General features: G+C 34.2%; 1 protein-coding gene across 1 annotated transcript in view; it reads right to left on the bottom strand.

Annotated features, from left to right (window-relative positions):
* LOC130235225 (receptor tyrosine-protein kinase erbB-4-like) overlaps positions 1-14153 on the bottom strand; it is a 614645-nt gene that overhangs the window by 192581 nt on the left and 407911 nt on the right. The window contains exon 5 of the mRNA XM_056465705.1: positions 8501-8566. Coding sequence (XP_056321680.1) covers positions 8501-8566 — 66 coding nt within the window. The remainder of the gene's footprint in view (positions 1-8500; positions 8567-14153) is intronic.

Here is a 14153-nt window from a genome sequence, read left to right on the forward strand (position 1 = left end):
ACCTGCCTAGCTAACCTAATTAACCTATAGTGAAGTCTTTAAAATGTCACTAAGTTGTTTAGAAGTGTCTTGTAAAATATCTAGTCAAATATTATTTACTGTTATCATGGCAAAGATAAAATAAATCAGTTATTAGAAATGCGTTATTAAAACTATTATGTTTAGAAATGTGTTGAAAAAAGTCTTCTTAAACAGAAATTGGGGAAAAAATAAACAGAGGGGCTAATAATTCTGACTAACTGTATGTTTGTATTTATTTATTCATTTCATTTATTGCTGATGCTTTCTTATGTTGTTATAAGCCGATGTTTTGTTATAGTAGTACATTATGGAATATAATACACCTCTTGGGTTGGTAAGTTTTTATTTTATTTTATTTACATTTTTTATTTAATTTTTTAATTTTATTTAATTTTTAATTTAATTCAATTATTTTATTTTATCTAATTTTATATTATCTTACTTTTAATTAAATTTTTAATTTAATATAATGTTTTTTTTACTTTTTAATTTAATTATATTTTATTTTTAATTTGATTCAATTAATTAATTTTATTTATTTTTTTATCTTATCTTTTAATTTAATTTATTTGGTTATTTTAAATTTAATTTAAATGTAAATTTAAATTTAATTTAAATTATATATTTTTTATTTATTCAATAAATGTTATCTATCTTACTTTTAATTAGGTATTTTACATTTTATTAAATTTAATTTACTTTTTTATTTATTTATAATTTATTTAATTTTATTTTTTATTTAATTTAATTCAATAAATTTATTTTATTTTATCTTATCTTACTTTTAATTTAATTTAATTTAATTCGTTATTTTATTTTATTTTATTTTAAATGTAATTGAATTAATTAATTACATTTTTTATTTAAGTTTTTTATTTTATTTTTAATTTAATTAATTATTTTTTATTTTATCTTATTTTATTTTATCTCATTCTATCTTATATAACTTTAATTTTATTAGTTATTTTGTATTTTTTATCTATTTTATTTTATTTTATTTTGAATTAATTTAAATTTTCTTTTTTATTTTATTTTATCTTATTCTATCTTGGCTTACTTTTAATTTAATTAGTTATTTTTTATTTTATTTAATTTTATTTAATTTAATTTAATTTAATTTTATTTAATTTAATTTAATTTAATTTAATTTAATTTAATTTAATTTAATTTAATTTAATTTAATTTAATTTAATTTAATTTAATTTAATTTAATTTATTTTATTTTATTTTATTTTATTTTATTTTATTTTATTTTATTTTATTTTATTTTTATTTAAAGGCCTGAGCAAGATTTTTTTATTTGATCTTTTTACAAATTAAAATATCAAATATAAAAATTCCTGTGATAATATTAATATAATATTAATAATAAAAAGTTCACAATTTTGGAAATTATTAAAAAAATACATGCTTTGTATTGATATTTAGTTGCTGTTTTTAGTAACAGCTTAATTTAAAACAACTGAAATCTACTGAGGTTTGAGTCCCCTGTATAATATAAAAACAAAGCAACAACAGCACCTTTCAGCTTATCACATAAACTATCAAACATCTTTAATATCATACAGTACTGCTTTCCCTGGTTTTCACCATGTAAATATTTGACTGCACCTCTTTTGCAGCATCTACTGCATGAAACAGCATCCTAAAAATGATGCACCGAGTATCTGTTCCAAATCATTTACTTACGGGGTTTCATTTTACTTAGTATGCTCACTACATTTACAACACAGCCCCAGAAAGACAGAAGCGCCTGTTCAAATAAATGGTTTCTCCATATTACTAACAGATTTTCTCTCAGAGGTCTAAAAGATGGAATGAAAACAAAACTGAGTGAGAAGAATGAGAGTGTGTTGGTGCCCAGATGGAGGGACAGAGTGAAACGACAGGTACATCTGCAGAATAAAGAGGGAAGAGGAAGCAGGAAGGACATCGTGATTAATTATAGTACATTTGGAGAAGGAAAATGGCTCATATTCTTCTACTTGACCCGCCAAACCATTTTACTATATGGAGAAGTCTATAAAAATGATTGTCCATTACATGAATGAATGGTGATATCAGCAGGGCAGTACACATTCCAGGTACATGATAGTTTTCCTGCCATTCTGTAAAGTGAAATGGCCCTGCTCTGCTCATCTGTGTGATGATACTGTCGTGAATACAGATACTGTACACGGCCTCACAGATGAGCTCAAATACTATTAGCAGATACAGACAGAATTACAAGACGTCTTGCGTTTATATTTTAAAGGAGATTCTGCAGAGAGTTGTGCTTTGAATTTGAATATGCATTGCAAAACAAGCTACAGAACATTAATTCATTCATTCATATTCCGTTGGCTTAGTCTCTATTTCAGAGGTCACCACAGTGGAATGAACCGCATTACAACATATGTTTTACGCAGTCGATGCCCTTCCAGTCGCAACTCAGTACTGGGAATCACCCATACACACTTGTATTCTCACACTCATACACAGCCAACTTTCTTTCTTTCACATGCAGTACTCTCACATACAAATGTCTCTCACATACAGTACTACACTAAGAGATGGCAAAGATAAAATAAATCAGTTATTAGAAATGAGTTATTAAAACCATTATGTTTAGAAATGTGTGAAAAATCTCTCCGTTAAACAGAAATTGGGGAAAAAATAAACGGGGGCTAATAATTCTGACCATAATTTAGATTGTTATTCTTAATATTGTTGTTATTATTTTAAGGTCATGTGTGGTTGTGTAAGCATTTCACTGCATATCATACTGTGTATGACTGCATATCACAATGTGACAATGTGTACATACACAATGTGTATGTGACAAATAAAATTTGAATTTGAATATTCTAACTGTGGCTGTGTCTTACTTCTCTGACCCCTTTCTCTCATAACTAATTCAGTTGTAACCATAAGAAAATATAGTTATTAAGTTGTTTAATTTATAAGTATGCTGTGGATTACTTTTGCTTTAACATTAACACTTGACTCTTTCATACAGCGGGGAAAATAAGTATCGAACACGTCACTATTTTTCTCAGAAAACATATTTCTAAAGGTGCTGTTGAAATTTTCACCAGATGTTGATAGCAACCAAAGAAATTTAGATATGCAAAGAAAACAAATCTAATTAGTTTGCAAATGAAGTTGTGTGTAATAAAATAAAATGACGCAGGGAAAAAGTATTGAATACATGAAGAAAAAAGGCAGTGAAAGCCCAGACAGCAGCTGAAATCTCTCAGTAGCCATTCATCAACCCTCTGCCCTTCATCATTGTAAATGAATATTAGCTGCTTCAGACCAACATCTACATTATCGAGATGATGAAGATGAAACCAGAGTGGACATTTTAGCAAGACAATGATCCAAAACACAGCCAAGGAAACTCTCAAATGCTTTCAGAGAAAGAAAATCAAGCTGTAGAATGGCCCAGCCAATCACCTGACTTGAATCCAATAGAAAATACAAAAAGGTCAGATTTGATAGATGAGACCAACTGAACCATCAAGATTTTTACACACTGTTGAAGTCTGTGAAAAACTCACAACTGAGCAATTCATGTGACTTCATTATCCATATGAGAGGTGTCTTTAAGCTGCCATCATTAAAAAGCATTTATATAAAGTGTTAAACGCGTTTCAGTAGCTCAGTACTTTCTCTTTGCAGTACCTCTCTAACTCTATCAGGTTGGATGGGAAGCGATGGTGTACAGCCATATTCAGATCTCTCTAGAAATGTTCAAAAGGGTTTAGTTCTGGGCACTGGCTCAGCCACTCAAGGACATTCACCGAGTTGTTGTGAAGCCACTCCATTGATATTTTGGCAGTGTGCTTTGGGTCATTGTCCTGCTGGAAGATGAACCGTCACCCCAGTCTGAGGTCAAGAGCCCTCTGAAGCAGGTTTTCATTCAGGATGTCTCTGTACATTGCAGCATTCATCTTTCCCTCTATCCTGACTAGTCCTCCAGTTCCTGCTGCTGAAAAACATCCCCACAGCATGATGCTGCCACCACCATGCTTCACTGTAGGGATGGTGTTAGCCTGGTGATGAGCGGTGCCTGGTTTTCTCCAAACGTAACACCTGGCATTGACTTCAGTTCAATTTTAGTTTGATTAGACCAGAGAATTTTGTTTCTTATGGTCTGAGAGTCCTTCAGATGCCTTTGGCAAATTACAGGCGGAGAGGGGCTTCCGTCTGGCCACTCTACCTTACAGGCCTTACTGGTTGATTGTTGCACAGATGTAAGGTTCTGTAAGGTTCTCCTCTCAAAAGAACGCTGGCGCTCAGACCTTCGGGTTATTGATCACATCCTTGACTAAGGCCCTTCTCCCCCGATCACTCAGCTTGGATGGCAGGCCAGCTCTAGGAAGAGTCCTGGTAACCAACATCTTCCACTTACGGATGGAGGCCACTGTGCTCATTGGAACTTTCAGAGCAGCAGAAATTTTTCTGTAACCTTCCCCAGCTTTGTGCCTCGAGACAATCCTTTCTCAGAGGTCTACAGACAATTCCTTTGTCTTTATGCTTGGTTTGTCCTTTGACATGCACGGTCAACCCTGGGACCTTATATAGACAGGTGTATGCCTTTTCAAATCATGTCCAATCAACTGAATTTACCACAGGTGAACTCCAATTAAGCTGCTGAAACATCTCAAGAATGATCAGTGGGAACAGAATGTCCCTAAGCTCAATTCAGAGCTTCATGGCAAAGGCTGTGAATACTTCTGTACATGTGATTTTTCAGGTTTTTCATTTTTAATAAAATTGCAATAATTTAAAAAAATCTTTTTTCACATTGTTATTATGGGGTTTTGTGTGTAGCATTGAGGAAGTAAATTAATTTAAGGCATTTTGGAATAAGGTTGTAACATAAAAAAAATGTGGAAAAGCGCTATGAATTCACTCAAAAAATATCTACTTATTTCAAATAAACAACACAATTCTTTAGATTTCATTGGGACAACTTAATTGATTTTATGTTCAATCCACATAAATTTGTTATTCAAGAGTTCACACTTAGCTGATAATCAATAAAGCATAATTGGCATGCTGTCCCGGGAGAGAGCCCTGAGCTCGTAATATCCTCGAGCCAGCGGTTGCCTCCCGTTAGAAGCGCGAGAGGGGAGTTCAGGTAGGTCTCGAGAACTCCCCTGCTGTCGCTGTGTGAGAAGTGTAGACTAAGGTTGTCTTGGGTGATAATTTGGTTTAATCGATTGGCTATGGTGTATGTTTTTGGACTGTGAGAGTAAACCGGGGAACCCGGGGGAAACTCACATGAACATGGGGAGAACATGGAAACTCCGCACAGAAACGCCAACTGGTCCGATAGGAGGTTGGACCATCGGTGTTCTTGCTGTGAGGCAACAGTGCTAGCCACTGGGCCACCGTGTTGCCCTATCAAAAAAAAGGGTGGGAAGTAGGGGTGGAAGGGGCGGAAACTTCAAGACGAAGATAACTGAAGTGAAAAACTCTGGTTATTTATAATGTTTCCGTAATCATATAGTAGGGCAGATTACGGAGCTAATGAGGAGCCAGCCGTGTTGACCATAAGCACGTAATCCTCTCGAAATTAGTTTGTAAATAAACCACACAAAGTCTTAAGTTAACTTAATCGATTTGTGTTGGGACAACATGAATGAATTGTGTGGAACCCTGCATTTTTAAAGCATACTTTCCGGATGCAATGCATATTGACTACGAATATGCAAGGAGCAGGTGATGTGCATACCATTCTGTGGAAATTGTCTCCAGAAATGATCTGGCCCAGAATCCATGCAAGCTTATTAGCTTTCCGTCTCCTCTAGCTCATGCTAATGACATAAGAGGACCGTATGCAAACTGAGAGGATTTTCTCCAATATGAAAATTTCAAAAAATGGTTTCCTTTTTTTTTTACACTTGAGTGTTTTGTCCTTAAAAATATGCCCTTATGGCTGCATTAGCGAGATTATCTAGACGAGGTAATGACATGTTTTTGAGCAGCCTGACTTAGCATTTGACTGCATTATGAAAGCATGTCGGGGGAAATCACAGCTCCGACGTGTTGTGATCGAGCTTGTTGAGAAGCAGTCTAAAGAAGTGAGACGGAGGATCTGGCTACGTGCGAGAGTTTTGAGGGACCTGAAGTAATTAATCCTGGCAGTTTTAAGTGCAAGCTGGTTTCCACAGCCACATATGAGAGGAAAGGGAGAGTCAGGCTTTCCGTCTCCCTCTTCAATTATCCTCCACAGGGAGAAAAGTGGCGAGCCTTGGCCTGCTGGAGGTGCCTGTGGAGAAAGCTGGAGACTCTCACAGAGTGGAACGACTCTTCACCTCGCTGTCTCTGCAGAGTCCGGATATTATATTCATGAATAAAAGTCTCTTCTGAGAGATTTTTTATTCATACCGCTTGATAAGGTATGCTCTGTAAAGTAATATGACATTAAAATATAATAAAAGCAACAAAGGCTGTTCTAGAGATTTTTCCTTAAAGGTCCAGTGAAATTAAAATATGTTTTTTTTAGAAGTATGTGGCATACATTAAGAATAATGGTCCATTAGTTAATGTTAGTTAATGTATATACTAACATTAACTAAGTATGAATTGATTTTTCATAGTTTACCATAACCATAGAACATGGTTGTTGGTGCCAAACGAGCTGGTCTGACTACTTCAGAAACTTCTGATCTAGTGGGATTTTCAAGCACAACCATCTCTAGGGTTTACAGAGAATGGTCAGAAAAAAGAGAAAATATCCAGTGAGTGGCAGTTCTGTGGGCAGAAATGCCTTGTTGATGCCAGAAGTTAGAGGAGAATGGCTGAACTGGGTCGAGCTTATAGAAAGGCAACAGTAACTCAAATAACCACTGGTTACAACTGAGGTATGCAGAAGCGCATCTCTTAATGTACAACATATCAAACCTTGAGGCAGATGGGCTACAGCAGCAGAAGACCACACCGGGTGCCACTCCTGTCAGCTAAGAACAGAAAACCAAGGCTACAATTCACACAGGCTCACCAAAATTGGACAATAGAAGATTGAAAAAAACGTTGCCTGGTCTGATGAGTCTCGATTTCTGCTGTGACATTCGGATGGTAGGGTCAGAATTTGGTGTCAACAACATGAAAGCATGGATATATCCTGTCTTGTATCAATGGTTCAGGCTGGTGGTGTAATGGTGTGGGGGACATTTTCTTTGGCACACTTTGGGCCCATTAATACCAACTGAGCAACACCACATGTCAACACCACAGCCTACCTGAGTTGCTAACCACATCCATCCCTTTATGACCACAGTGTACCCATCTTCTGATGGCTACTTCCAGCATGATAACGCGCCACAACATAAAGCGTGAATTACCTCAGACTGGTTTCTTGAACATGACAATGAGTTCACTGTACTCAAATGGCCTCCACGGTCACCAGACTCAATCCAATAGAGCACCTTTGGGATGTGGTGGAACGGGAGATTCGCATCATGGATGTGCAACAGACAAATCTGCAGCAACTGCGTGATGGATCTATAAAAGCTAGTGTGCTCCAAAACAGTGACAAAATTTGCTTTTAGAAGATATAAAACTGATATTAACATCCACAGCTTGCAGTCTGTATCTTCCACTTTAATATATAAACTATGGAGAAGCTACCACCCTCTCTTTATATTTCAGTAGAGATTACGTCAGAAATCGAATGAAAAAAAGCACATTTCAAAGCACTTAAATTGTTTCTGGCCTTGAACTGCTTATTACTCAAGTGTCTTTTCATCTATATTTGAAGAAACTGTTCTTATTTGAAAATGATCTCTCTCTGCACTAGTTTTCCAACATTTTCTCCAGTTTCTCAGCCACACAGAAACATCAAAAATGCTAAAATCCTGATATTGCGCAGGTATAAAATGCAATAAAACTACACTGAGAACATTCCATATGAACAAACATTATAAAGTTCTTGCACAACTGAAATTTTAATTCATATTTAAAGTAATGCTTAAAAGTTTATCATACTCAACAATGTGAGCTGCTTATTTGTAAAGTTATGTAAGTTTATGTCATGTTTACAGTTTTTTGGTTCAGAAAGGAGAAGACATTGGTGAACATTTATAAAGAAGTGCTTGATTGAAGTGCAGAATTATCTTCAGCAACTCTAAAAACAATTGCATATGCCGGTATCTTAGATATCTGTATGTACCATAGTTCACATAACTACTCTTCAATGCACTTGGCACATTGCTAACCCCTAAGCCAATGACAAAAAATCTCTGATCATCAAACAGATTGACATAATAATAATAATACATAGCTTAAAAGCCTGGTCTGTCAACTAAAGGTCTGCAGATTGAAACCCTGTGAGTAATGACTGCCAAACACAAAAGGTTTTGTGGAAGTGACACTTTGTCAGGTGACCAAAGGTTGAGAAAACCTTTTGCACAATGACATGTTGGCATGTACTGGCCATTTCAGACAGAGACAATTGTATGACTAGCATAAAGTCTCTGAAACTCACAGCTTTGACACTGGTCCTCCTTTGGCCCCCAGCAGCGTCCATTACATGCTCTGTGACACCTCTGACCTGTAACCAGAAAAGAGAACACATTATTGCAAGTAACAGCGCTCTGGATTTGCATTTGGCATCTCTAGTCTTTACCAGATAAATTAGGTGAAAAGCCTTTAAGCAAAATGCCAAATGTTCTTCCTAAATTAACATTTTTTTTAGTAGCCTCCTATGTTTATGTTCAGTTATTTCACTTTAAAGGCAATAAAAAACAACCTGTTTATTGCCATACAAGTGAAATGACTAAATCTACACATAGGAGCCTGAAAAATAATGTTCAGATGACACTGACAGATGACAATTTAACATGCCACTTTAAGGTTTTTGCATCTTAAGTCTTCAAATATTATAATGAACAATGCATGTTCAACAATTTGAATGAAAACACCATCATTATGTTTTATTTATGCTTAGCAGGTAGCTACAATCATTCATGCTGTCTCTGAAATCTCCCCTTACATACCTTCATTCACTATTCCCTACATTAGTCCTCTAATATAACCCCCTAAAGGAGTGAATAAAAATAAGGGAGTGAATTTGAGCACTTAGGACACCAGAAGGGAAGCCATTTTGTTTGTGCTTTGCTGATTGATAAATCCCTCAGACAGATTAGATTTTAATCTTCATGGTCAGACCCTATGATAGTTATTTAACACTTAGCGAGCTGTCTATTGGTAATGAAACTAAGTATTTTGATCTCTGTCATGTATACGAACATTACTTGAACTAAGTAGTATTTTTATTTGAAACCTCCACTGATATGATTCTGCTGAGAATGCAAACTCTCACAGTGCATTATGGGTATTTTATAGCTGTTGAGTGTAAATGGGTTGTACACTCGCTATTGCAGTGCATTGTGGGATTGATTGAGTGCACTTCAGAACGTCCATTATGATTTCTGTCTCAAATAGAAATGGTTGCACTCTTGAATAGTGCACTATTTAAGGGTATACTCATTCATTCATTCATTCATTCATTCATTCATTCATTCATTCATTCATTCATTTTCCTGTTTTCTTTCCGTATTTTTGGGATGGCTCAAAAAGACAACTGTGCCAGAACACAGTTTTTAGAGACAACAAAAAACTGTTAAAAAACATCTTTAATATAAAGACCACTTCAGGTGGAACGGTGGCTCAGTGGTTATCACTGTTGCCTCAAAGCAAGAAGGTAGCTGGTTTGAGTCTCGGCTGGGTCAGATGGCATTTCTATGTGGAGTTTGCATATTCTCCCCATGTTTGCATGGGTTTCCTCCGGGTGCTCCTGTTTCTGCCACAATTCAAAGACATGTGCTATAGGTGAATTGAATAAACTAAATTGGCCATAGTGTATAATTGCGTGTGTATGGGTGTTTCCCAGTACTAGGTTACAGCTGGAAGGGCTGTGTAAAACATATGCTGGAATCATTGGCGGTTCATTCCGCTGTGATGACCTCTGAAATAGACTAAGCCGAAGAAAAATGAATGTATATAGACCATTTTAATGTGGCAATGTCATTGACCCATGAACATTTCCTGTTTATTTCAAAACTGTTAAAAAAAGGCAATCCAATGATAACCAAAAACTATCATAACATTATTTATTAATATGTCAAGCTTTTCGAATGTCCAGAAGCTATGGAAATTAAAAATGTATAACAGAAAATATATTATTGTTTACATCCCTTAAAATTATCTATTTGTATTATGTATTTTTCATATTATTTCGTAACGGTTTATGGCAGTAATTGTAATCCGGATCATTCTACTTTTGTACAGGCCTCTTTTCATTTGCACTGACCCTGCTCTGATGAAGTGGGAAGGAGTCATCACTGACTGACAGAACAATGTTCTCGTGGACTCTCCGGAGCTCTGCCCCAATCCTGCTGGCCCCAGAGGAGATGGCCCGCATGGCTCTGCTAGACTCATCTGCGCTTGCTGTTCTGCCACCCAAGCTTAATTGACTGTTGGGTAATTGCGGTGTGAGCATGGCTGACTGATGGAGTGTTGTCCTCTGTCCCTGTTCCACTTCAGTTAAGAGTAATTACACCAGTGGCTTACTCTCTTCAACTACATGGGCCAGGCACTTTTGACTATCTCCCATTTTAAACGTCACCTTTTTTTCCTCCCCAACACACTCTCCCGCTTCCACTTTTCTGTTTAAGTACTTGACTATTCACTGTAACTTTTGTGAAATATGGAAAGAACAGGCGCTCCATTGCCTTTCTAAGAGCTGGGCTTAAATTAATTTCTGTCTTCATTTATTCAGCATAATACAAAATGGGATGTTTCACAGAGTAGAGCTCCAAAGAGGACACAAGAGCAACATAAATGTGGTTTATACAGCTTGGACTTTATAATCCAAGTCTTCTGAAGTCATATACCGTATGATAGTTTTGACTTTATATTGGCATATATAGATGCTCACAATTCATATAGGCCACTTTATGCTACTTTTTGGACTTTAAATGTAACAAAACCTTTCTTTCATAACAATTATATATAGTTGAAGTCATATACAGGCTCGTCCTGGCTCCATAATAGAGCAAATTTTAATTGACCCCACTGTTAAAGTGTCCAAATTTACAGCAGAAAAAAATATGTTTACAGCCTCATACAAAGAACGATTTTGGTTTATGTAGCTAATATTATCCTTAATAATATATATATATATATATATATATATATATATATATATATATATATATATATATATATATATATATATATATATATATATATATATATATATAAATTCCTATATAATATAGATATAACAATTTTATATTAAGGTATATTAATGGTCACCCAAGTATATTTAGCGACACTTTAAAATTTTTTTTTACTATTATTAACATCCTTTTACACTTTTTCCGTGATCGGCAATCGATTAAGTAGTGGAAAATCTTTTCTCGTTTTCTCGTTACGTTCTGTCTGTGCGGCACAACACTGTCAACACTTCCACAGACAGCCCCACGTGCTGTGCAGACTCACAGAGACACGCCTTTTGGAACTTAAAAAAAATCGTCTGGCCCAGGTTTCTAAATTGCCTAAAATGTCCGAGAATTGACTTTTGCTTACATTTTCTAAAGCTTGTATGCATATTTGCATTACCTTTTTACTTTGGCCTACTTTCACAACTGATTGAATGTGAGAGCAAGATAAACATTAAATAATATATATTTTTTTAATCTAAACAACTCAGAAAAACCTTATTATATACTCGAAGAGGACGGAATGACCCTTCTAAACTGGCTGTAAAATATTTGTACACCATTAGTAATGGTTAATCAGTACATTTGCCTTATTTTAATCATTTACATGTTTTAATCTTGTAATTATGATCATTTTTTGAGATATTATCTGTTTTTATTTCTTTTTCCATCATTTATTTCTCATTTGCTGGTTATTTTATTAACTTGATGATGTTAATATATTACATATGCTCAGTGCTTAATTTGTAAATTGCGAGTTCCTGGAACAGATCTGGGTCGGAGGGGTAGTGTGAAAAGTGAAGAGGGTTGGGAAGTCGTGAAAGAAAGTGAAGAGGATAGCGGGGGTGTGTGTGAGCAGGGGTATCGGTAAAACGAGGTGCCAGATCAGATTTCAGAGATACCGGATCAGGATCCGGTTCCGGCTTGTTCTGGCACAAATTAGGCTCTGCATAAGTTATTTTATATACATATCTAAAATGCTTTGGCGTTCAAGTTTGCTTTGAACTTAAATAAGAGAGAAAGAAGCAGATTTTACAGTGGGTGTACATGGCTGCTGAATAGCATAAGAGCAACAGTGGATTTATTTTTTTATTTTAACAGTCAACAGTTTTTCGTTTTATTTTACCATAACCCATTGAAAAGAAATAATGTAAAACAGTGTCATAATAAATAAAATTATTGTTAAAAATTAAGTTGTTTTGCTTGTCGCATATAGTTAACTCCTTAAGTGATGTGGGTAAATGGTGTGTTTCAATCCGGCTACCACCTCAAGTATATTTCAAAACTGTGAAAAGCACTGTATACACATACATACATACACACATATACATATTTCATGTTTTGAAAATGACTGTGTGAGTAAATAATAAAAGAGATGCTTAAGGTCTCTCTTTTAATCATTCACACTGACCATCAAAATCATTCAGCGTTCCTCATTACCAGTCACACGGCTGCTTCTAACCTAATCTGAAGGTTACACACATTGGGAAAAAAAGTAATTGATAAACATTGACTAGAAGGGCAGGACTGCATTTTAATTGGTGAAAGCAGCATTGCTTATTCCCTGCTGCTTCAATTGAGTAGCCAATGTAAATAACCTCACTAAATAACTAAATCAAATCAATGAAGACAATCCCTCCCCCAAAATACTAAGGGATTATACTGGATTACATTTCAATATTGACAATCTGGGCAGAGGCTAGAAAAATAGATCAAGAACATGGATTGAATGACAGGATATAATATGAGCTTGCACATACTCTCCAAATTAAAACTTTATAAAAAAAATATTTAGGGATTAGTTATAAAAAATGTATCACATCACTTCCATATGCTGCGTTTAGAACAAAATATGTTTTTTTGTGTGTTTCCTGTACATTTTTTTTTTATTCAGCATTGTATGAAAGAAAAAACAATAATAAAATCTGTGAGAACCTTCCACAAGCTCTTTTGAATGTTCAAATAACCATAAAAAGAAACGTATCATAGTTTCCACAAACAAAATAAATAAAATACAAAATAATAATAATAATAATAATAATAATAATAATAATAATAATAATAATAATAATAATAATAATAATAATAATATAAAATGAAATAAAATAAAAGAAAAGATAAAATAAAATAAAATTAAATAAAATAAAATAAAATAAAATAAAATAATGAATGAATGAATGAATGAATGAATGAATGAATGAATGAATGAATGAATGAATGAACGAACAAAGGAACGAATAAAGGAACGAATAATTGAAGGAAAAAACATAGGAACGAAAGAATGAAATACTGAAGGAACGAATGAACAAACGAACAAAGAAACAAACGAATGAAGGAAAAAACTAACGAACGAAGGAAGAAAGGAAGGAAGAAAGAAAGAAAGGAAGGAAGGAAGGAACGAACGAACGAACAAACAAACAAATAAATTAATAATATGTAATATGTTTTATTAATATGTTTATTAAATAACGTAAAATATAATGATTCAGAATAATCACCATGTTTGAATTATAATCCATATTTTGGTCAAATAAAGTTAAATTTTGCAAGCATAAATAAATTACTAATAAATTAAAACATAAAAAAAAAAAATTATAAAAATCACACTTACCCCAAACCTTTAAACATTAGTGTATTAACAAACTATTTTACCATAGATATATACACTAGATATTGCATACGGAACCTGAGCATATGTCAATAGTGCCGCTACATATGTGCAGTGCTCCGAGGACAAATGTTATTGAACTGCACTAGTCAAGACTAAAGCCAATGTGAAGATGCTGTAATTTTGCACTGTGTACAAGTGTAGTAACGAACAAACAAAGAAAACAAAGACAGAATATTTAATAGGTAAGGGTTTTGTTTATATATATACATATATATATATATATATATATATATATATATATA

This window comes from Danio aesculapii, chromosome 9 (genome assembly GCF_903798145.1).
Source record: "Danio aesculapii chromosome 9, fDanAes4.1, whole genome shotgun sequence".
Classification (NCBI taxonomy): domain Eukaryota; kingdom Metazoa; phylum Chordata; class Actinopteri; order Cypriniformes; family Danionidae; genus Danio; species Danio aesculapii.